Below are 25,702 nucleotides of genomic sequence, written 5' to 3'. Positions count from 1 at the left end.
GAGCCATTTTTTCTAAGAGATCAATCAGTCCACTGAGCAGTGACCGACTTCAAAAAGTACTTAAAGTCTACTTTTTAATACAGAGGCTCTATAGAGACTGCCAAACATAAAATCCTCCCTGCTAACTATTGTGTGAGCAGTGTCAGCGATGTATGATGGATGGTGCCTTTAATGTGGTACAGACACTTTGAAGTGATGGAGATAGCAGCTTACTCGACAGCTCTGGACCCTCTGTTTTCCGCTCCGTCTCTCCCAGCCGGCGTCACAGCAGAATAAAAGAGGGAGAGCGCTGCCGCACTCGCCTGAAGACATCCCAACTCCAACCTTATTGTCTGTCATGTTTGCAACTGAATTAAAGGCACAGAGGAAGAAAGATGATTATTGAAGTTGTTGTTGCGAGAAATCATGTGGGATTTAATGAGAGGATCTTCACTAAGATGTAACTGACAGACAGGGGCACTGCACAGAAAAAAAAAGGCATCTGAGGAGGAAGGAGATGTTCCAGACAGCGGTGTTCACTGCTACATGTGACAGGCAGTTGTAAACCCATCAATTCTAATTCCAGCTGTGACTGAGACACTGAATGTGAGTTTATGCAAGGGTTAGAACTAATGTACATGTTTTTGCCAGAACATTTTAATTATACATAGCATTAAAAAAAACAGTGTTGGTAATGTTAAAGAAAATGATGTATAAGTCAAATGTTTTTGCAATGCATACAGAATATAGGGATGACAGAACATGTGACTCTGTACTGTAATACGATTCAATCATTTAAAGCACAAACAGCAGGCATGGGACCAAATATGCACACTTGAAGATGTACATTATCCCCACAAAGGAAGGTGAATGTTATTACAATGAGACTAGCTCAGAATTCACATCAGACACAATATCAAATGCCAGCTCTGTCCATCCTTATGATCCACACCATCACCAGCTTCCATTTCAGACAAATTGTCTTCACCAGAGTGATTGATGCCAAAAAAAAAAAATCAGCAGGATGCATGGGAATTATACAGGAGTCTGAGATTTGTGTTAACTGAATGGCTGCCTATGGAGGCAAGTCTTTCAAAATTAAACGACAAAGTGTGTCATCTGACTATTTTGTTAAAGAGGCAACAGAAAGGATTCAGGGTTTTTCTTTGCTTGGCGCCACCTAGCATCAGTGGTGTAGTAGGATCAGAGATAATCAATAAAATGTAGGCTAGGGTATCACCATCCGAGGGCTGCCGTAGAATGGCAACGAGGATGTCAGCCGACCGACACTCTCTACCCGGTCCCTGGTTGCAGCGATTTGCAATGCTGGCCAGCTAGGAATGAACTAGCAGCCAGTACAGTACAGTCTTCTCTCGGCTAGCTAACATTTAGCCATGTTACTTAATGATCCATTAGAAAGAAAGCTAGCTGGACATCGGTTTTGAATTTGGTCACAGAGCTCCCTCCATCTCTTGAACACCTGACTGAGGTTTACTCTTGTTTTTCCTCTTCTTTTATCACTCTCCTTTTTGCTCTTCTTTGCCTCCTCAGACAGAGGAGCTCGTTTTCTTTTGGGAGGCCGTTTTTCACTTGTCTCCAAACTTTGTCCGTCTGCCATTGTGCTTGTGACTCAACTATCTCATGCCCAGCTCCTCATAAGGACCAGCTCCAGTCCCTGATTGGCCGACCGACCAGTTTCACAATACATGGCGCGTTTCCTGCCATAAAGCAGATTTTTTTTTCCATGAAATTTCGTCCCAGGTGGCAGAAGCTTATTACAAAGATTGCAAAGCCATTAAGTAACCTATGTAATAGGGCTGGGTGGTATACCGGTTTGTACCGAAAACCAGTATTTATTTTCGTTATAATATGAATTTTTCATATAGGCTACCACAATACCGGTGAATAGCCCAAACAACGTCCGGAACGTGCGCGGCGGGAAAGTGTTTCAGCGGGGACCCATTTCACCGCTGCACACCACAGGCACCCTTGAGCGGGTGAGAGTGAGAGCATAGTAAAGTTTAGAGGCGAGAATGGCTGCCGGAGAGAGTCCTGAAAGCAAAGCGACTGTACACGATGACCCAGAAGAACTCATACCAAAAAGAGCAGTGTTTCTCCCATATGCAACTATCAGCGGCGCACCGCCATTTACAATTCTCCTCTGCCCTGTATTGCACACGGCGGAGTTTCGCCCTGATGCGCACACACCCACACACACACACACACACACACACACACAGGTGAGCACAGTAGAGCACGGCTCGGGACACATTTTCCTGACCGAAGACGACCCATCCCGAGTCCGAGACAGTTACAGCCGAGCTCCACCAGCAGCAGCGCGACACGTCAGCAGCGCAAGTCTCATAGCAGCTTGCCCCCCTGTTAATCAGCGGCTCCATCGGCAACGGGAGCGGCGCGACACCCCCGGTGTTTCGGATTTACTCGCGACCCTGTTAACTGGCGACCTTCAGCCGAATGCGTCTGTGGTTGTCGTAGTGACAACAGCTGTTTTCAACCAGGAAGAGAACACGTAGCTGTTCTCACGAAGGCCTCTTTATTCAGTTTTTCATAACAATATCAAAACATAGCCAACCTGATCCGTCTTTGGACTCTTGTTGGAGGAACCCAGTCACGGACCGACACTCAGTCGTGGTTTGAATCACACTTGTTATGATGGAATGTTGAAAACAGGAAGAGGCCAAGTTGCTTTTCCTGTAAATCTAACTCCTATCTCGAATAAATTTTCTAAATAGGCCTACACAGTTTCGTCTCTGGTGCCTGCCTAAATAAACGTGCCATATTAAAGAACCGTTCAGCCCTGTGAAACGTAAAAAAGACGGGATTTGAACCCGCTTCATTATGGGAAAATAAATTAAAAGAGCACAATTAACGTGGTGTGCCACTATGACAACATCACTTCAGTGACAGATCCATTAAAAATCCGACAACATACAGCCAGCTATGTCTTCAAATTGGGAGGTAGCCAGATCAACTTGTGACCACACTGTCCATGCACTGAGGAACATTTTATGTTAAGCCAATATTCATATACTCACGTGGAAATACTTTATTTTAAATTAAGCAATAAAGCAGCAGCTGTATAAATCCAGTTAGGCCTACTATATAAACGTAATGCAATTCACAGGGCTGAACGGTTCTTTAATATGGCACATGTTTATTTAGGCAGGCACCAGAGACGAAACTGTGTAGGCCTATTTAGAAAATTTATTCGAGATAGGAGTTAGATTTACAGGAAAAGCAACTTGGCCTCTTCCTGTTTTCAACATTCCATCATAACAAGTGTGATTCAAACCGCGACTGAGTGTCGGTCCGTGACTGGGTTTCTCCAACAAGAGTCCAAAGACGGATCAGGTCGGCTATGTTTTGATATTGTTATGAAAAACTGAATAAAGAGGCCTTTGCGAGGACAGCTACGTGTTCTCTTCCTGGTTGAAAACAGCTGTTGTCACTACGACAACCACAGACGCATTAGGCTGAAGGTCGCCAGTTAACAGGGTCACGAGTAAATCCGAAACACAGGACTGTCGCGGCTCTTCTATTTTTGTCGCACTACGCTCCCCTACACGACCCTCCAGCAGATAAAAACTACATGAAATAGTGTGCTAAACGAGCACAATGTGTTTTTAAATGAATAAACCATTATCAGAGGTGATATGTGATGATTTTTTCCATGCATTTACCCATGTTTATCCGTGAGATTGTGTAAATATCTGTGGCGGACATTTGAAAGCGAGTAGATGACAAACAGTACAGTAAACTTGTAGATAACTCAAATATATGTAATAACTTAGGTGGGAAATGCTTTAACATTTCATGCAGCCTCTTGGCTCAGCAAACGGTAAACAACACCACTGGCTTTTCTACATGTCACTTCCGTACGCAGTCAGTGGAGCCCAAATGAATGGAGCAGAGCGTGTGTTGCGTTCCGAACCTGAGCAAAATACCATGAAATACCGTGAAACCGAGTTTTTCTTAAAACCGTGATATGAAAATTTTGTCATACCGCCCAGCCCTACTACGTAAACACTGATAGTCTGACTTTACTGTGGCCACTACCCTGTGCTGTTGCTTCTTTAAGTATAGGAGACCTTTGTTGTTATGGTTACAATAATAAAGGTTATAGAATGATGATCCATCCATCCATCTATTCATAAGCTGGAGCCAATCCCAGCTGACACTGGGTAAAAGGAAGTTTATTTTTTATTTTTAAGGGGCCTTATCAATGGGCGTGGACTAAAATGCTCCTGGATGCATTTGGATAGAGCTACAACCAATTAGAGCAACTGAATCTGAAGTAGCACTGAGCGACAAGTGACCAGGCCTACCCAGTGTTATGAAAAACTGTAAACATACTACAGTGTGCAGAGATGAGCTGGTATATTGGGAGTTGATATATGAAACTTTTGCCAAATCCTGTTGGAAGTAAATCAAACACATCTTTCTTTGGCTTCGATTGCAGCTGATTTTTCTTATTTTAGCAAAAACACACCAATCAGCCACAACATTAAGACCACTGACAGGTGTAGTGTAGTGCATAACATTAAACATGTCCATGGCCTGTGACAGAGGACCTTCAAACTCCCCAGATCCTAATCCGATCGAGCATCAATGGGTGGCCCTGGTGCCGAACAGCACATGACACCCCCAAAGGTCCTGTTACCCCACTGTAGACTGCACTTGGTTCTTACCTGTCATAGCATGAACACAGGACCTCTGGGGTACCAGCATGTCCCACGGATAAGACACGTCACCATATATTCATGAAACATCATTCTGTGTGTGAGACAGTTCATCCAATAATTGTATTTATTGTCTTAGGACAAACTTAACAGAATTGTCATCCTTAGAAACCCACTACTAGCTCCCAAACACTCTGAGTTTTGTTGACTTCACTCTCCACAACACTGTATTGTATATGACTCCTCTAATCCCAGCTCAGACTTTTTAATATCCCATGCCCTTGTAGGGAGTTAAATGAACAGGCCTTAGCCAGCCAGTCACTTAGCTGTCGTCTCCGCTTGATGATGTCATGAATCACTAACTCAGCTCAGAGATGGAGATTCCAGGGCGGCGCGGTCACCCATTATGGAAAAGGAAAAAAACCCAGCCTCTTTATCTGATAGATTTTGAGTGAGCCAAATTGTCCATAAATTTGGGACATGGAGTCATAAATGTCACGAAAGGGAGGAAAACAGACAGACAAATTCCTCCAGCGTGATGGCAGTGCTAATGATTATTTCTAAGAGTGTGTGAGGAGAGAGAGTGAGTGAAAGAGAGGCTGGAGAGAATAATGCTAAAGGAGTGTTAAAGGCAGATTGTGAGAGCAAGAGTGATTTGAAAACGGGGGGGGGAGGTTTAAGAAATAGGGAGGAGGATGTGTATGAGGGTGTGTGTGCCGCTGTGTGTGAGTTAATCGTTGTTGGAGGGGAAAAGGAGATGAAGACTGATGCAGGACAGGACAGGACAGGGGAAAGGAGAGTGTGTTAAGGTATGTGGAGGCACTGATCTCGCTGGCTAATGGTCATAGTGAGTTTCACTGCATGTTTCTGTGCTATGGAAGAAAAAGCACCTCTAAACAGAAATCACATGGGATATTTTAATGAGTCAACTGTATTAATAAGAGGGTTTCAGATGAGATAACACGCCATCTTGGCAGCCATATTGGATCACAGTAGCTGTGGAGAACAGGTTGTGGTTCCATATTTCCAGAAATTAACAATAATAACAACATTCTGTGTGGTTTCAGACTGAGAGCTGACAAGCATCATCCCAATTTGTGTTGAGCTCAAATCCACAAAATAAATTAATATATACTCATCTAACTCATATAAGACCCTATCCAATACTGATACTGAGTTTTAACCAAGAAATGAGACCAAAATCAATACAGATGAAAACACAACTGTTAACTTCAGTATCAGGAACCAAACTTTATTCACAAATTTTATAGTTCCTCATTTTTATTCTTCTACTTTTATACATAATAATTTCAGGTCAGATTTAATTCTTAAGTTCAAAGTGGCCGTACCTTTGTATTAGAGGTGTAATGAGACACCATTATCTGTATCTGTATCTGTTCAGCCAATAAAATGATGTGTCTGTATTCAGATAGAAGACCAGTAAATTGTCATGGTAAATTGGTTAATGTTGTATTTTCTAACATTATAATTAGGTTAGAAAATATGAATATTGTAAGCTTTTCAGAGAGCCTCAGACAATAATATCCAGGTGTATGGTAAGGGTTAGGGTTGTGCCGATGGGCGATCCATCGGCGATAGAAGGGTTGTTTCTCGATGTCTTTTTTAAATGACGATGCAATCACGAGGTGTGGGGGGGAGACAGCACGTGTGTGGAGCATGCTGACGAGATCGAGAACGAGGCTGAGTGAGAGGAGACAGAAGGAGGCTGCTTAGTGAGAGAGCTGGGGGGGGGGGATCAACGCCTCCGCCCACTCAACACAAGCATACTCGGGCGTACTATAAGTGGAGCATGCATGCCGAGCAGTCACTGGTCCGCGGAGCAGAGTCCGCGCGGTTGTAAAATCTGAGCTTTGCGCGCACAGGGCTTGTATACGTCTGCTTTGAGTCCGCGCGGACCTCTGCGGAATCCGTTCCGCGTATGTTCCACCCGAGTATGTTCGGACCTTAACGCATATGTCGCGGAGCGGTGAACAAACCAAACAACACAATGTCAGGAGAAATTGAAAAGATATGCCGTCTATGTAAAGTCAACTTGCTAATTAAGGAGCCATTACATGTTCAAGAGTTTTATAAAGCTGCTCAAATGCCAAAGAGAGGCTATAAGTGAACGTTTCAGCGGCGACGCGTAATGACCCCCCCCCCCCCCGGCGATGACATCGTCCATCGACGATTTCACTAGATAGCGCTAGGACGATAGGATATGGACAAGATCGCCCAACTCTAGTAAGGGTCATCATTAGCTGTTTTTTTAGCAGAATGATGATTCACCTCATAAATCATGATGCAATAATTTTATCTACACGGAAGTACATAAGCCACTTTTTAATAAAAAGTGTTGTATCATATTGTATCAGCATCAGCAATTTTGGTCCTGTATGACATGGCATAGAATCAAAACCAAATTTTGTAGTATCGCCCACCCCAACAGTTTGATTGTTGTGCTTTTAAAACAAACAACAACAAAAAAGATTTAATATTGGCATCTCTCTCTCTCTCTCTCTCTCTCTCTCCTGGGTGAGTTTGCTTTATAGACCATTTATAGAAAATATTACAGGTGCGGGTGAGCGGGCTGAAAAGTGACAAAGCAGTGTTCTGAGTTATTAAAAAAACAAAAACACTGGATGCAATAGTCCACCTTCTCTCTCACTCTCTCTCTTGCTGTCTCAAACAGACACACCTTAAAAAGGGCCACTGTGCTGTCCCTGTCCTTGTCTTAGTCCTTACAATTTTGCCACTGTAATGCATAAAGTTTGCTCTTAATGAGTTGGTATTAATTGGTATTGCTCCCTGCTGTGTGGGGGCCACTACAGAATAGTGATCACTTTTTAATAATATGTTGTAAATGAAATAACTAATTGGTGAAATCAGAGTCCTATGATCTAATATAATTGCCTTTTCTTTTAATCTCGTGGTCATCCACAATGATGTGAGTCAATTTGACGAAACAATGAAACACAGACATTTAAATCATGATTTTTTTTTAATGAACAATGACAAGCAGCTTTGGGTAGAATTAATATATGTTTCCACCATATTATCTGTGTTCCCAAACAACATAGTCAGATTTGGGTACACCCCCACTTTGCATGATTCTTTTTTTAAATCATATTTTATTTCTATGAGCAGCTAAAAAGAGACACATTTGTGTTCTGGTGGAGCAAAAGCTCATTGAGCAACTTTTCGATGGCCTGCATGAGTTTGACCTCTAATAAAGTGGCATTTGTATCCTGTGCACTGAGTCTTTTTTTGTCCTTCAAACAACAAACTCTGCTGAGCTCAGTGTAGCTTTTAATACCTTGTGAAGATCAGAGGAGGTGACATGAAACGAGCATTAAAAACAGACCATCTGAGGAATGAACCCAGCAAACGTAGTAATAACAAAGTTAATGTTGCCCTACTAATTTATCCTCATGTCCGTACAGAGAGGCTACAGAAAGAGATGAGAGAGGAACAAGAGATCTAGAAACAGACAGACAGGAAACAGCTTAAGCGAGTCAGCATGACTCGCTAGTCCAGAGGAGAAAGATCACAGCGCAGGAAAGAGGCAGACGTACACAAAGAGAAGGATGGAGAGAGACAGACCATTGTGTCATCTGGGATCACTGAGCACTGTAATAGGCTTGAGTCTCATCAGTTGGGCTCAGCTCAGGTCGGCTTGGCTGCAGATTTCCTCTCTGTCTCTCTGCCAACAACAGCACATGGGAATATGATTCTCCAGCAGACCCAGAACAATCCTAGAAGGTCTCACTTAGCTGGCTTTGGGAGAAAAGGAAATAATAGGTTCAAGTTTCCCAGAGGTGTCTTACTGGCATAATATTTGCCCACTGGTTCATAATGGAACTTCAATGATCTTAACACCGGAACGCTCTTGGCAAACCAAGTGCAGGGTATGAGCTCTGTCCTCTGTGCCCGTATTATTCTCAGTGTAATTTACTCAAACAGTGCCCAATCTTTTCATGTTGGAGGTTTTACACACCCACTAGTGAAATAATAACCCTTTGATTTGATAGCAACATTTGAATGTCTCTCTTCTCTTGGCTGGGGTAGGAGATGTAAACCCCTGAAGGTTTCACTCATAATACAAGCTAAAGCTTACATGTGTAACATAAAAGCATCTCATACACACCTATTAGGTACTAAATGGCTATAACATTGTCATATTTTCAAAATCAAAATGCCTTGAAAACCATATAGCCTTGAAGTAGCCTTAAAAAAATGCACTGATTTTTAAACTATCTCAGATTGCTTTTTCTTGTTCATGTTATTATGTTTCAACCAGACATATAGGATAGAAAACTGCATTAACAAGATGCTCTCACACAACCTAATTGCCAGAAAAAATGTTGGCATTGTACCTGTCTGCAAACCACACATTCATTACATGTGTACATTGTTATGTAGCAGATACACTGAAACTTTACATTCCAGCAGCCCCGTAGTTAACGTGGTTAGGTATAGGCCCAAAAACCACAAGGTTATGGTCAGGAAAAGATCATGTTTTGCTTAAAATTTCAGGTTTGGGGGCACAATCTCTGCCATAAAAGTAGGGATGTCTCTGATAAAACACTCACTTTTCATGGCACTATTTCAAAATAAATGTACTACGTTAGTACGACAACGCAGATTGACATTTTTATCCTTCAACAACAAATGCACATGGTTACGTTTTGCCAACACACATACGTGGTTGGGTCTAAATAAAAAGAGCAGGGTTTGGCTTTACAATCTTACGGGAAGCAAACACCAGTTTTCCAGGTGAAAGTCCTGGGTTGTTGGACCCATCCACCACCCCTCTCACCCTCCCTACTCGGACCTCAGAAGCCTTAACTTTAGTTTTTGTCTCACTGTGTTTCCTCCTGACGCCACCAGGCACCATTACACTATAATGGCAAGTGGCCGCACATCATGCTGACATGAAAGGACACCTTTTTTCATCAGTGTCCAACGCTAGAAGTCACTGCCTGGTGCCGGATTTCTTCAACTTTGGAGTAAGACCGGGTTGTATAAATGTCTATATGATTTGTGAACATTTGTGGCTTGCAGAAAAGTACAATGCCAACATTATGTTTTGGTGACGGGGCTGTCTCACAATAATGACTTTAAAGGTACACTGTGTTGTTTTTTTAAAGGAGAAACAGCACAATCTTCCTTTTACAAATCAGGAGTTAAAGTCATAAGTTAACAAAACAAACCCCTGTTACAGCCTTACTTGATCTGGCATAACCAGTAGTTTATGGAGGCTCATGTTAGCTGATGTTATTTTGGAATTGGAGGTGTTCATCAGCAGTTTTACAGATGTCTCATTTGTACTGTTGTTCTATGGGGAAAATACCTTTTGTTTCTGCAATACCAAGAGAGGCCTCTGGGAAAAATTGTACTGCATGGCGTGCTGGCAGCCTGGGTCATACACAGTAAAAGTGTCAACTAGAGTCTGTCAAGACAAACAGTTCAAGTTTCTTTTACAAGCGATCAAGTGGTGCCTAGAGCAGGTCCAGACTGAGGGCATGGAGTTTGAAAGATGTGGACATTTGTCAGCCGGGTCTAAAGGAAGAATGTGCCACTTTAACATATCAATCTGACAAAGGTGATTTGGACTTGGATTTTTTTTTAAGGCTCTAACCTATGGAGACCTGATATCTATGGTGCTCTGTGCTTGACCTCAGCACTCTATTGAATTTATTACATTTTATGTCAATGCTTTGTGCCATTACAGATAAAACTGATTCAGATGCTTTAATGGTTTTGACTGGCATGTTGTTGGAGGTGATTTTAGGTTTGTGTGAAATGATAGTCCCTTGACAGCTAAAATTATAAACGTATGTAGATAAACTGTGCTTTTTGGGATTTTTTTTTTTTGGTTTTGCTGTGACAGCTGCAGAATTGGCTGTGGATTACATCTATAGCTGCTTTTGTGTATTTGCATTTTACAGCCGAGCACCACAGAGATACAACTTCTCACCATTTTACGACATGCTCTTATTGGTCTATTCAGCTCGTGATGATCTCTTATCTCTTAACTTGTTCAGGCCACTAAAGAAAGAATTACAACGTAAATGACAATGTGCATCCGTACGTGACACCATACTGTCAGTCGTCAGATAACCAGTGTTTCTAAATGACAATGATGCAAATGATGCTTCTGTGAATGTGATGAGCTTCTAATGGTGAGGTGAATGAGTATAACTGCAGATTGAAGCACAGGTGTTTACTTTGTAATGGCAATTCATTAGTATATAACAGCTTTTTTTGTATTCTAATGGCACATGAAACTCCCCCAGCTCCTCAGTCATTATCTCTGCATGCCACTGGGGATAAAGGAGACTGTGGTGAATGGGTTTGCACTGCTCAGAAGGGGTATTGTTAACATTTTAATGACTTAAGAGTACCTGATTTTCTTCTGTTTTCTCTTTCTCCATCTTCCCTTTCTCCACTTCTGCAGATGAATTCAAAGCCCTCCTGAAGCGCCTGCCCACTGACCGGTTCTTGAATGTGTCCATGATCGCCAAGTTCTGGTCGGCTGATTTGTCTCTCCAGAAGCGTTATGCCCAGCTGGAGTCCAGCACTGCCCTGGTCCTGGGCAAAGCCCAGAAGGTCGTCAGGAAACTGTTCACCCTGAGCAAACGCTGCCCCAAACATCCTCGCATCAGTCTGCCCAGAGAGAGGTAACCCACTGGGATGCAATGACACAAAAACAAACCAAATGAAGACATAATTTGTGATTACTGGGAGTTTTGCTGGCTGCTCAGTGCTGATTCATTACAGCTGTAGGCTTTCTAACAGCTCCCCTCAAGTGGGGCACACTGGGAAAACCCAGAGCTATCTGTCGGGAAAGAGCTCGGCTTTGAATTTAGTAAAACCCCAAAAGTTATACACACAGGAAGGTGGGAAACATGCCAGTGGGGTACACATTTGCTTCTTTTAAGCTGATTCCCATCCAAAATGTGTATTTGTAGATTGCTGGCATTGTGATTTCAGCTGTTTCAGCTTTGGGCTGCCTCTGCTGTCAACAGATTGTACAGTAGTAAATATGTCTAACTGTGTAAAACTGTGGGCATCATGACAGAGCAGTAGCAGCACTACGTAGATAGCTGTACCCTGTATGTACCTGAATGGATCATCAGTATCAACAGCCCACAACACTCCCAGATGGAGTGGCCTAGAAACAATTTTATGCAAAAGCAATAATCATTACCATTTTATAGAAGCAATATCTGTTTAGATACTGTAATGACTGAAGCAGTTAGTGAAAGCTTTTACATTTGTTGGAGCCTAACAGATGTAGTGTTCCCTTAGGGATGCAAACAAATACAAATACATCATTCAGAAATGCACAGGCAGTGCACTCTGAACAGACACACAAAACAACGGTATTTTTGCAATAATATTGTGCAGTGCAGAAAAAAGCTTGACCAATGGTCCACGTGTATTATTTTACCTTGTGGTCTGATCCTAAGGTCTGGTACCCTCACAACTTAAAAGAAGAAAGAAAACTGATAAGCAGAAGTTAGGGGCCGTCTCAAAAGTGCATGCTCGTAGCTCATTTATGTTCAATGCTAGATACGTGTAGATACCATGTTTATTTTGTCCATATTTACGCACATTTTCTGAGAGCTTATGGATATGGATGAAAGGGAGCAATATGACCAGAGATTGTGGAGGCAGTGTAGCATAGTTCAAGCGAGATGTGACCACAGGAGAAAATGAAGAAATGGAAATAATGTCAGAATGGTATGAATCGGAAATATAGTATAATTATATATGGTAATCTATAGTGAAATTAGTTAAAATAATTCTGCATTCACATATCGGTATTGTATTTAATGCCTGCACAGACTACCGCCGTCTACAATGCTGTTTCTGTTTAAAAGTACATTATTGCATCGCCTTGTTATCGTCTCTTATAATATGAATTCATAACCTACAGATAGCACAGATAGAAGCATGGCATTACACTCCTTCCCTTCACATGAATTCCCAGTGTTTCCTTCAAAGTGTTGCCTTTAGTTTAAAGAGAAACTACAGTTTATTGCTAGTTCGGTTTTACTGTCAGAGGTGTTACACTTGGTTTTATCTCTTATGATAACATCAACTCATCAAAGTGATGCTGAGAACACAGCACAAACAACAACAAACACTAGGGGTTTCACCACGCCTTCATGTGGACATTCAGAACACCTACCCAGTCTTATTGATATACATAAAATGGACACAAACTCTTAACAATACAGTACTTGCCAAGCATTTGCCAATGCAAAGTCAATGAGGGTCTTGTCATGGTGGTCACAAAAATTAAGTGTGTGGGATGGGTGGTGGATGGGTCAAACAAACATGGACTTTTAACCAGGAGACTGCTGTTTGTGGCCTGTGTAAGCAAAAGTCAATATGCAAGTTATGTGACTTTAGGGACTTTGTGTAATGAAAAAAAGTACTTTACGTAGGTACTTTATGTATATACATATTCCTTTGTAACTGTGTTATCATTTCCTACCATAGCTCTTACTTTTGGGCTCGCTACATAACAAGCACAGAGACTCTCCTCTCAGTGAAGAACAACAGCATCAGATGTTTCACCAAGTACCCAAAATAACATACCTTTATGTTCAAGAGATAAAACCCTCTAGTGGCTGTAGTAATTGTGACAGGAAAAGAGGAGGAAGTCAGGTGACATGATAGAGCAGCAAAGTCTGACTTAATCACAGGAGGTTCTTTCCTGCCTCCCGGTTTTTACACATGATGGCAGTTGTCCTTTAAACTGTAAGTCTTTATTATTGTAACCATGATGATGAAGAAGGTACCCTAACCTTAGTGAAGTAGTCATCTGTGCTTCCTAAATCTAGCCAAGTTGCTTTTGTGCCTAAATCTATGTGTTGTTAATTCAAAACTATTTCATTTTCATCACAAATTTGTTAAAGTTTTGTAAATTATGTTCTGCTGACAGGGGCATCAAAACAGAACACACCTCTGTGTGTAATTCAAGGATCATGGACAAAAACATTATTTGTTATTTAATTCAGAGAACTTGGAACAAACACATTACTTTCTACATTGGCACTGAATGTTGGCACTGGATGTTAATGCTGAGCTGCAGAATCGTCCAATATACATGTAACTCCAGGGGATAGTGGGAAATGTGTTTTAATGCACAAATGTGGAGGTGTTTGGAAACTCACCTCACTGCCACTGCAGCTGAACTGACAAAGAAACGAGCACCACTTGTTGAAAACACCACCTCCTAATAATCTGACAGGCTAACTGACTCCCTTTACCTGAGTGAATTCTACACCTGTGCTTGACTTCTGAGCAAAGTACCCCTGCAAGCTTCACTCAGCTGTCATTACGTGGCAATGTTGTTGCCGTGCCGAAAAAAAAAAAAAAAAAAAATGAAGACAAGCTTGTGAAACGCAGGTCTAAAGAGAGGGAAGGGAAGCTGAGTAAGAGAGATGTGAGAAAACGCAGGAGGAATAAAGAGACAGGAGAAGAAAAGAAAGTAAGAGAAGGCTGGACATGGAAGAGAGATGTGATGGCGTGATGGAGACTTAGAGAGAGCGAAAGAGAAAGTGTGAGAGAGATGAAGGGTCGAGTTACCGGTGGTGAGAGCCTTTGTGTAGTAAGGTACGTGGCATTCTGGCATGCTGTAATCAAGTCCTCTCCTGGGCCGACAGCTCGGCACTTGTTTACAGAGGACTTTAATTTCCCTGACAGTCCTTTTCCTCTACCCATCACTCCACCACCCCCCCCCCCCCCCACCCCACCCCCCCCCCACACTCTGTCTCACTCTCTGTCTGTATTTCTCGCGCTCAGTCACCTTTGTGTTCCCTTGCTCTCCCTCGCTCTGTCTCACCCCTGTCACTCAGAGTCTTAACCCCCTTCATACTGGCAACAACAAGTTATCAGGGGCTGCTCAGCTGCAAAAGCTCCGTATTTTCTTCCGCACAGATCCATTTGTTTTATCATCATTCATTTTTGTCTATTTACATAGGCCTGAGGGGAAGGAATTGCTGGAGCATTTGGGCAATGTTGTGTGTGATTTCCTGAACTTAGCCTGGGGATAGAATCTCTGCAGAGCCAATTTTCAGTCTGAACGTCACTGCTGTTACCGCACCAAAGTGGATGGTAATTTATGTATGTCTGCATTTTCATCTCCACTGCAGTCATACCAAACACCCACCATTCTATAAGAAAAGGGTGTCAAATAACCATAGATAAACAATCCAATTTTTAAGCAATATGGAAAGAGCAGACTGTGAATTATTTTTTCACCTATGGAAAATGGGATGCATATGAGGTAAACAGCTGTGTAGTTTAGGGAAATCCTCGTTTAAGACTCTTAGTCAAGATTTTTCATTAAAAAAAAAAATGCCCCCTTAAAGTCTAGTTTTAAGAGGTTACGCCTCTGTGAAGATTTTAAAAGAGGGAAGGATAAGAGCATAAAAGGAACATGTGGGGTGTAAAATAGGGGAAGGGAATCACCCCTCACTACCAAAAACACAAAACATTAACACTTAACAGTAAGGCGCAGAAAATTCACACCATAAACCCCAATTCGCTCACTCAACTTAAACATTTTTTGGAAACAGCTTGCACTCAAAACTTTTAGTTTAGTACAATACAGTAACATAATATTTTTAAGTACACCATATACAAAATAATGTGTCACATGGCCCTGACAGGAACTTTATGTCAGACTAACATAACTTTTTTTTGGTGTTGTTCGTTGAGTATTTAATTCTATGTCCTATGAACATAACAACGCTGAGTAACCATTTTTAACAGCCATTTTTAGTTTCACTGAACCACAAAAATATATGTTAATTGCACAGTGATAGTGTTGTTAATTGCTCTTAAACTAATTAGGCTAATGCCAGGTTCACACTTCATGACATCAGCCCAATTGCAGCCCGCAGCATTGTACGGTGTTGGCTTTGATTGTGAACAACAAAGAGTGTCGTATGCAATAATCCATCGTTTCATCTCGTGTAGTGTGTCAAAGTAGATGACAACTGATGCTGCTTCTGTGATGTCTCACGACGTCCCAACAGAAAGTCTAGCGTGTTTGATTTTCTTTTTGTCGTTCACGACTTCTTCCGTCACAGCCGTCACTTTGACCAATAGAAACAGAGAGCAATCTGCTGCAATAGACAACTGTATGGCAACAACACTCCAGCCTTTTTGATATTTCCTCTAGGGATGTTACCACGACAGAGTAAAAAGGGAAAAATTTGGGCATGAAACAGCAGAGGCACTTTAACAACCCGGTGAGTAGTGCCATTAGCATCAAGCTTGCAAAAAATGTTATTACTTCATAATGGACAAAGATATAAAGGAATAAAATTTTAAAATAGTGGTGGGGCTTTTACTGACCACAACTGCAGAGGGTACCAGCTTCATTTCAAACATACTACATTACTTTATTTAATATTTTCCTCTGTATTTTTCTTCTTTTACTTTTAATCTGCTCCCTTTTCCCTTATTAAAGTTAATGCATCGAGTCGTCATTTCAAACTCAACATATTATGTATCTGTTTAAAATTAAAAGCCCCTTATAATTACAATGGAGAGAATCCCTTCATTTTCTAAACAGGCTTTTATTGTGAAACATTTGCAGGAACTTGTTTTGGAAGATTCAGTGACTTGCATTGGTTGCATACAGTGCTTCACATGTGCCATGTGGTGGTGCTTTTTACATTATTTCAATAACATTTCAGCAGTGACATGAACAGACACAGAGACTGAAATAACATTGATAATAATAAAAATAGGTCAACTATAACCAGATGACATCATGCGTGTTGTGAAAGATGACCAGAGGCGAATGGTGGTGGACCAACGTGTAGTCTGTCATGTCTGTCGGCCAATTCACAGTACAATTTTATGACTCCACAATCACCTAATCTGACATAGTGACTGTCGAAATGGACGGAAATGTTGTGCAGTGTCAACTCGGCATAAAGGAGGAATTAAACGGGAAGATTTAAAAGGAACAAAAGTTAGAAACAAAAAAATGAACAGAAATTAAATTAAATGTAGCACATATAGTTATTGTATGCAGGGATGCTATGTTTATGCCAAAATAAAAAAACAGTCAACTGTCCAATCACAGCTTGGAGGCGGAACCATGGGCTTTCAACACTAAATGAGCATTGTGCCAAGAACATCCTGTTGAGTGTCTGTACAGCTTCTGCTTCTTGCAGACCAGTCCATTCTTTAAAAGTGCAGACAGTAAATCACAAATGTAACTACATGTACAGCCAATAGCAGTGTTCCGCTGACTGGCTACCCTACAGGAAACAGTTTCAAAGGCTGTCTGTCATGGATCAGGGTTCCAACCCCAAGCTGTGATTCATAAACTTTGAAATATATTTGTGGACACAATGAGGACTGTGGATTTTCACTTCACTTACATTGCATCACTTGCTTGCTTTCACAACCATCATTAAAAGCAACAACTGTCTCATGTGGGTACCTTACTGTTGTTTTGATACTGACTTCAAAAATTGTGAACCTGTCTTTTAAACAACAGATCTGCATTTTATTTTATGTAACTGTCTGTGTACAGATTAAACAAGCAAGACAGTGTGTTAATTAGTGGACTTTAGAGGTGATGGTAAGCATATATTTTAAGAGAGGACAGACTCAGCATAGCTGTTTACTCCTGCTTCTAGCCTATATAATAAGCTGAGCTGCCTGCTCCCCGCTCCAGACATGACATTTGTATTGATCTTTTCATCTGACTTTGAGAAAGAAAGGAAACTATTACTTTAAGTTACGCTGCACAGGTTGTTGTCAACTTACAACAATATTTAATCTTTCAAACTCTGGCAGATGATGATGTCGCCATCTGTCTTCACTGTCAGAGCTTTCAACCCCCAGGCTGCCCTGGTGTTCCCATTCTTAACCTGGACTACAAAGTTCTGATTGGTCGTTCCATCCGTGAAAGCAAGTGTCAATGAAACAACACCAAACTTGTTTGTATGGCTGAAAGAATCTGAGATGAAGGAAGCAATTTAGAGGAAATATTAGCGGTTTTCCCCCTCAAAAATAATTACTTTTTTCTCTGAAAAAATTCAGACTTTATTCTTGAAATATCATGTCACTTTTCCTTGTAATACTACAAATATGTAACAATCTGCCATTGTAGTTATGAGATCAACCTATAATTTAGTATTGAAATTTTTCTATGTGACTAGTACTGTCTTGGTGATAGTTGGGAAAATTAGCTGTTTAAGCAACATAAGAACAACAAGCTGGCTACCAATAGTTGAACTCTGATGCAGTGATGTACAGGTGTACTCCAGGACACATCTATCATTTTTCCAACTGACTTTAGATGAAACCAGGCCCACCTGTGCATGCCAAAAGGATGCTGCCAATTGTCAAGTTCTGATGATTGGCTGCCATCCTACTGCTGCAAGAAGTGCTTGCTGTGGAACACAATGCCCTGTGCAAGGGTACAGCTCGAGTTCAATTGTGGCTTTGAACACCCCTCTTTCCAAGAAACACTGAAGAACTCTGGCCCCTTCCCATCACTCTCCTTAGAGACAGGACTTTCAATGAGGGTTTCGATGCACCTCCACCTCCTTTATGTAACTATGTGTCTTGTTTATACATTATGTCTCCCCTGTGTTTATCTGTTTTTACTAACAGTACCAAGCTGAATTGTAGTGGCTGCAGCCGTTAAAGGGAATTTTTTCAACCAGCTCTGTCATTGCAGTGTGTGCAGATGAGTAGTGTTTGGCTTCCCTTTCGTTGGAAGCACCTGGAGCTCCCTGCTCATTTACCTGTGGACGTGCTCTGTGATGACACAGAGCTGGTTGAAAATGTGTATATTGCTTTTTTCTGTAGCTGTCATTTTTTGCAGAGACTGACCTGCAGTCACAGGACTTCCCCCACCGGATCAGGAAACTTTCTGGGTGAGGCCGGGATACAGCGAGTACATCTGTGGTTAGGCTGGCTAGCTAGCAGCAGTCTCTTTCAAAGGCCCTGACTAGCAGTAGGCTGGCAGACAAACATCAGGCATTGACGCCTGGAAGTCCGCTTTCATCATGGCAAAGTGAGACTGGTTTCATCTAAAGTAGGTTGGAAAAACAATAGATGCTGGGTGTGGTCAGAAGTGAAACAGACTTAAATCTCTCGACCAAACAGGGATGTAAGACACCGATTTTCAGCTTGGAGATAAATTGCTCTTTACACAGTAAGCTACTCTGTTTTCTATATTGGAATATGCAATAGGGCGGCACGGTGGTGTGGTGGTTAGCACTGTCGCCTCACAGCAAGAGGGTTGCCAGTTCGATCCCGGGTGTGGGAGCCCTTCTGTGCGGAGTTTGCATGTTCTCCCCGTGTCAGCGTGGCTTCTCTCCGGGCACTCCGGCTTCCTCCCACAGTCCAAAGACATGCACATTGGGGATTAGGTTAACTGATAACTCTAAATTGTCCGTAGGTGTGAATGTGAGTGTGAATGGTTGTTTGTCTCTATGTGTCAGCCCTGCGATAGTCTGGCGACCTGTCCAGGGTGTACCCTGCCTCTCGCCCAATGTCAGCTGGGATAGGCTCCAGCCCCCCCGTGACCCTCAAGAGGATAAGCAGTTAGAAGATGAATGAATGAATGAATATGCAGTACTGTATCCATAACTACACTGATGTGTTTTTTCTTTCCCCTCTGCAGGCCCGTTGGGTTTTGGTTGCGCAGAGCTCAGTCTCTGCTCTACTGCAATGAGCATGGAGTGCTGGGCTCCTTCTCTGAGGAGGTGAGGAGCTGCAGCTGCCCTGGTGAGCAGGCCACCTGCCAGGGAGTCATTCCGTGCATTGTGGGCACCTCCTCCACCTCATGCTCCTCCTGCGCTACCGATAATGCGACCCGCTGCGGAGCCTGTCACCACGGCAACGTCCTCCATCTGGGTTCCTGCAGGCCGAGCATCGCTGCATCCCTGGACCACTATCTGAACTTTGACTTGGACATGCCTGATGCTGAGGTTCTCAAACTTCCTCATATTTGTTTACCACTGGTTCTCAAATTTTTGTGGAGCAAATAACTGAGTATTTCTGACTACACGAAAGAGCATGACAAAATGAAAGGACACATCTATAGTGGTTTCAGCCCCAGTAATTATCAACAGTGCGTAAATGTTAGTATTGTAGTTCTACGTGGATGCTACAGTGCTGCAAAATGCTGCATCTCTTCCAGAAACTATAATGAATTATGGCAGTATAAGTTGCCCATATAAGTTGACCTTATTTAATAATCTGTTTTATTAATTCTCCCTGTCTCAGACTTAGAACATACTTGACATGCAAGGGTATGCACACAAGTTAATAATAAAAGCAGTGTCAGTGAGGAAAGTGAGTTCAGTCAAGCAAAACCCTGCAGTGTTTGGGAGTTTCAAAGACAAATCTGGCTCAAAATTCATTTTACTGTGTCTGCAGTGTCAGAAGAGAAGCTTCCTCCAGAGACAGGGGGTAGCAAAGAAATATTTAAGGGATTTAATAAATTCCATTACTGAATCTTCTTTTCAGTGTGATAATTAATGCACTGTATAATCAATTATCCTTTGATATAACGCAGGGACAAAAAAATGTAAATACAGGTTTCATGCTGTTAACAAAACAAATTTGATAAAATATAATATATATATATATATATATATATATATATATATATATATATATATATAGTTATACATAATATAAAAGTAAGTATTTTTCTATAACATTAATAAGACATCAGTTTACGCTTCATGAGAAGTACTACCTAGCCAGTAAGAAAAAAGTTGCGAAACATCCTTTAGCTGTGGAGGAGCTTTCTAATAAATACAGTCGATAGACAGTCATAGTAAGGGAACATGGTGAGGACAGAGTCCGTGGGGAGCACACAGTCCTTCACCCCCAGCCTATAAATGTTGGGAAAGTGCAATGTAATAGACAAGCATGTTTTAGTGATTTCCATGCCTGTTTCAAGACAGTATAGCAGAACTAACATTACTCAAAACCATTAGCCTGTTTTGATGATGTGCTATAATGATATCAAGCAGGAACTACAGGTCCTTGGAGGCTCACAGCTGTAATACTGCTTGGATAAAGCGCTCTTTTTTTAAACCAGTGTGGTGGCAAAACAGCTATTTAATGAACAGTTTAAAGAAAAAGTCTTGACACGCTGGCTGTCTTTGTTGAGTTTTAATAAGCAGTCATGAATGGAGTCACACACACAACCGCATGAACGGTCAGTCAGTGAGTCAGTGCCTAGATGTTCTTCAGCCATGCTATCTTTATAGTTCCCATAACACATGCACATCGATAGTCTAAATATGTGGTGCCTTGACATTCCTAAGACCTCCTTCCTCTTGAGACTAACAAGGACACTTGGTGTCTGAGCTTCCCTGGCTTGTAACCTTGGTGTCTCAGACAGCCCTGAAATCACCATCACCAAACTCACCAGAATCCATTTATATAAACAGTAATTTTAGCTTGTATAGAGCCAGCATATTTTCACACCTAACTGAGTGATATATAAGGGTTAATAAGGATTTGTTTCAGAGTTAAAACATATTTTAAAATGATGAACTGGTTTGTTTTATGATGATAAAATTACTGTTTATTTAAGTGGGGTCTGGTGGGTTTGACAGTAGCAATTGTGGGGCTGTTTCTGGTTAAACAAAAATAGCCTACTCATTACAAAAATGTTTATCTCTGTTGTCAGACATTTAGAATAATAATCTGAGCCTGTCAGTGGCAAAAAAAAGGCCCTTTCAGTGGGAGTAAACTGACATTATGAACATGCCTTGAGCCTGGCCGCTGCTCTCGTGCAATGCAGGACCAGTTTCAAAAAATATTTTCTCCATTAGTCAGAAAACAGACACAAAAACATAGGAAAAATAGAATTCAGGGTGAAAAATACCATTTAACGTGGGATTTTTTAGTTTACTTGACGTGTGGAAATCCAAACAGCAATTCATGGTAGCTTTGTTTTCCCCCTCGGTGTAAAAGGATGTGACTTTTTGAGAGTGTTCTCATGAATACCCACTGCATCTATGTCTAAGAAAGTAACCCTGACGATGTAACCAGTATCATGTTGTTAGCTTGGGTTTGGGGTCTCAGGATTTATAACAGAAAGCCTGTGTTACAAACCTGAAGGCATATACATAGATATATAGTTTGAGAACCAGTGTGTAAGTGATCTACCGTATTGTTATCTACCAGTAACAGTGAATGTAATCTCACAGTGTTTTTTATTTCCTCTTCAGGTCAGGTATCTGCTTCAGCGACTGGACAGCAGAATTGAGGTCCACGCTATTTACATCAGCAACGATGTCCGCCTGGGGAGTTGGTTCAATCCTGCCTGGAGGAAGAGAATGTTGCTGACACTCAAGAGTAACAAAAATAAGTCCAATCTCATCCACATGCTCATGGGCATTTCTTTCCAGATATGCTTGACTAAGAATTCAACACTGGAGCCTGTGCCTGCGATTTATGTGAATCCTTTTGGGGGAAGCCACTCAGAGAGCTGGTTCATGCCGGTGAACCAGCCTGACTTCCCTGACTGGGAGAGAACTCGACTGGACGCCGTCGTCACGGCACAGTGTTACAACTGGACACTGTCTCTGGGAAACACATGGAAGTCCTTCTTTGAAACAGTGCACATCTACCTGCGAAGCCGCATACTCACAGATGATCCAACGGTGAATGAAACTCTCTTCTATGAACCGCTGGACCTGGATGACCAGACATCCAACATGGGGTACATGAAGATCAACACACTGAAGGTGTTCGGATACAGCATGCACTTTGACCCTGAGGGCATCAAGGATCTGATCCTCCAACTGGACTACCCATACACGCAGGGTACGCAGGACGCCGCCTTTCTGATGTTGCTGGAGATGAGAGACCGGATTAACCGGCTGTCTCCGCCAGCACCGCAGCCCCTGGACCTGTTTTCTTGTCTGCTGCGCCACCGGCTCAAGCTGTCAGCCGGAGAGGTGGCACGCATCAAGGACTCTCTGCAGATCTTCAACTCCAAGCTTCCAAATGCTTCTCCTGAACCTGAGCTGGCCCAGCTGTGCAGCTAGCTAGCTCAGCACGCAAGTCAGGTTCAGGAGTGATGTTACGCATAGAGAGTGGAGTTGCTGCTAGACTGAGCAGAGGAGGTCCTACTGAGCTAGTGTCTTGGATCCAAATCCTCTGAACAACCAATTGTAAAGCCTGACTGCTGGGCTTTTCTCATGGTCACTCTTGGCTGGTTACCTGGTGTCACATTTTTACAGAAATTGCTACCAGAGCCCTTTGATGAACACTTGAGTCATGTTGGACTTTTGGGAGAACAGCTGATACTTGGACTGTCTTTCAGAGGCTCTACTGTACAAGCCTGGAGGCTTACTTTTGCTATTACTGCCCCACTTTTGGCAAACTGTAGGACTGGACAAAGTTAAGAGACTCACTTACTGCGACAGGTTTTGTGATGTGGAACCTCAGAGAGCCGATGTCATTAAGCATACCTAAGACATCTGCCTTGCAAAGATAAAGGCGGTTTTGATATGTAAAGAGGAACTCTTAAGGGGTCTTCAAAAATGAGTTAATGGAAGAGAAGATTTCCCCTTTTCTAACCCTATTTTCTTTGGCTACAGAACAATCTCGTGGGAAGGGAAAATGGGATAATATTATATACAGTATGTGGTGAATGAGTTGTTATGTTATGCTTAACAGTTTCAAATTTGATAATCCTGAACCCTGTTACTGTCTTTGAATATTTCTTTTTAATCCCTGCCTTCCATTTTATCTGGCATTTGAAAACTTGTAAGTATCTATGCTTAACATCCGAGTGAGAAGCCTGTTAGTGATGTTCTGTCCTTGGTGGTGTGTCTATACCAAAAGACGGTGAGCACATTGGCAAACTGAATGGCAAAATATCTTAAATGTTGAGTTTTTTTTTTTTTTTTTGAGCTGAAAAATCATACGGAATTCTTCTGATGTGGTAACAAAAAGGTCTGAGGATACAGCGCTGTAAATAACGCTCCATCTAACCCCAGATGTGGACAAAGTGCACATTGCTTTTTAGATAACCGAGTGCAAAGACCAAAAAAATGTTTATAACAAAACAAACTCATGCCTTATATGGAGAGTCAATGTTAAGATAAGAAGCACATTTAGTTTCTGTGTTTGATTTCCCAGCGGAGGCTGTATTGCTTTTTATATTTCAATATTTCTACCAAGACAGAACAAACAGACACATTCTCCAGAATACGTGGTAATGTAGCTTTTCCATGTAAATGCCAATCACACTTTCTGCAGTTACTTGTTTTGATTTGGTGTTGTGAAACTTTGAGTCACTATTCACAGTGCACACCAGTACTTGCATACTGTAATTGTTCTGCAAAATCCTTCTATCTCCAATTAGACGAACCCTGAGTAACTGACTGAACATGATTGATTTTATGGTTTTAAAAAGGTTTTCGATGGTTTAATTTAGTCTCAGGTCAATGAAAAGAGATTTTTTTTTTTGTTGATTTTTTTTTTTTTTTTTTTTTTTAACATGTGGGTCCAATGTCAGCTGCCAGTGACTGGAGTTACAAGGTTTCTGCAGGGTAGTGATGGTCCTCTTGAGAGCTGCAAACTTACCAGGATGATACTTGATATGATTCTAGATTTACTTCACTAATTTCTCACTGAAAGTCAGAAAACCTTGTATGTCATTTTCAGCAGTTCTTCTGTGCTCAGCTTGCTTAAGTAAAAACAAAGTGGTTTATCTATCTGGGATCTTTTTCCTTGTTTGCTTTCAACTCTCACTGTTATAACATGTGTACTATAAAATAACACATTGATATATATTACACAACAGGTTGTCTTTGGTGTGTTGACGACTCCTATCCAGATTTCTTCCATAGTCCTCACCATGTGAGAACCTAGTGCAGACACAGAGACAGATTTGCTTAGAAAAAAAAGTGCAGTGCAAATGTGCGCAGGTGGTGGAAGAAGATGGTGTTGATACAACTGATGTTTCTCTAGAATATTGAGGGAAATGCAGCCAAATGCTCATCAAAAGGAAGAGTGCAGTTTCTAGCATGTAGTGACTTCACGGTTTATTAAACATTAAATTCAAATGCAAGTTTAATGAACCCAAAATCCCTTGCTGTTACAAAGTACTCAGATGCTGTGTTTAGTGACAATTATTACTTCATTAGTTTATATTTACAGGCCCATATTTTTATCTGTGTACATTTTTAAAACATTTTAAATGTTAACCAATAGACTGCAGTGCAGCTCTCAGGGCTGTAGAAACAATTTTGTGTGTTTATATACAAAGATCAGCCAAAACATTAAAAACACCGGTAGGTGGAGTGAACATTGATCATCCAACTCATTCTCATTCTGAAGTCGTCAAATACCCCTTTTTTTCACTCTTTGTCGGTGATTTCAGCGTCAGATACCTACACCAAAAGCCACCTTTCACAGTGTTACGATACAACTCCAGTCGGCACGACTGCACCTGCTGTGACAGTATGATACACAGTAAGCTTCATCAGTTAATAACATGGCCAGACGGCACCTGTTGAGGTGGAAAGCTGAAAAGTCCCTGTAGGGTAGGCGACGGGGGTGGTGGATGGGTCCAACAAATCCCAAACTTTCACCCAGAAGGCTGGTTTTCCCTTCCTGTATTGTAGAGCCAAACCTTAATGTGTTTTTTCTAAACCTGACCACGTGCATGTGTTGCATGACGTAAATTGACATGCCCCGGAATGCATAATATGTAGACATGAATGGCACTGACCAAGCGGTGATATGTGATGAGTTGGGATGAGAATGGCTTGATCATCTTGTTACAAAGCAATGCGCTGCATGTAAACCTTGGGTCCTGGCATTTCTGTGGATGTCACTTGATACACACCACCCACTCAAACACTATTACAGACCAAGTATTCCCTCCCCATGGCAACAGCACTTCCTGATATCAGTGCCCCAAGAACTGTTCAGGAATGGCCTGAGGAACGTGACAAGTTGCTCAAGTCATCGACCTGGCC

At 41.7% G+C, this 25,702-nt stretch overlaps 1 protein-coding gene across 1 annotated transcript in view; it reads left to right on the top strand.

Annotated features, from left to right (window-relative positions):
* brinp2 (bone morphogenetic protein/retinoic acid inducible neural-specific 2) overlaps positions 1 to 24,419 on the top strand; it is a 343,506-nt gene extending 319,087 nt beyond the window's left edge. Inside the window, exons 7-9 of the mRNA XM_049598763.1 lie at positions 11,140 to 11,362; positions 19,363 to 19,669; positions 21,935 to 24,419. Coding sequence (XP_049454720.1) covers positions 11,140 to 11,362; positions 19,363 to 19,669; positions 21,935 to 22,756 — 1,352 coding nt within the window. The 3' untranslated portion in view covers positions 22,757 to 24,419. The remainder of the gene's footprint in view (positions 1 to 11,139; positions 11,363 to 19,362; positions 19,670 to 21,934) is intronic.
* The last annotated feature ends 1,283 nt before the right edge of the window (positions 24,420 to 25,702 follow it).

The sequence above is a fragment of the Epinephelus fuscoguttatus genome, linkage group LG15 (assembly GCF_011397635.1).
Source record: "Epinephelus fuscoguttatus linkage group LG15, E.fuscoguttatus.final_Chr_v1".
Taxonomy (NCBI): Eukaryota; Metazoa; Chordata; class Actinopteri; order Perciformes; family Serranidae; genus Epinephelus; species Epinephelus fuscoguttatus.
The sequence above is the reverse complement of the archived record's forward strand: the minus strand, read 5'-3'. Positions and strand labels throughout refer to the sequence as shown.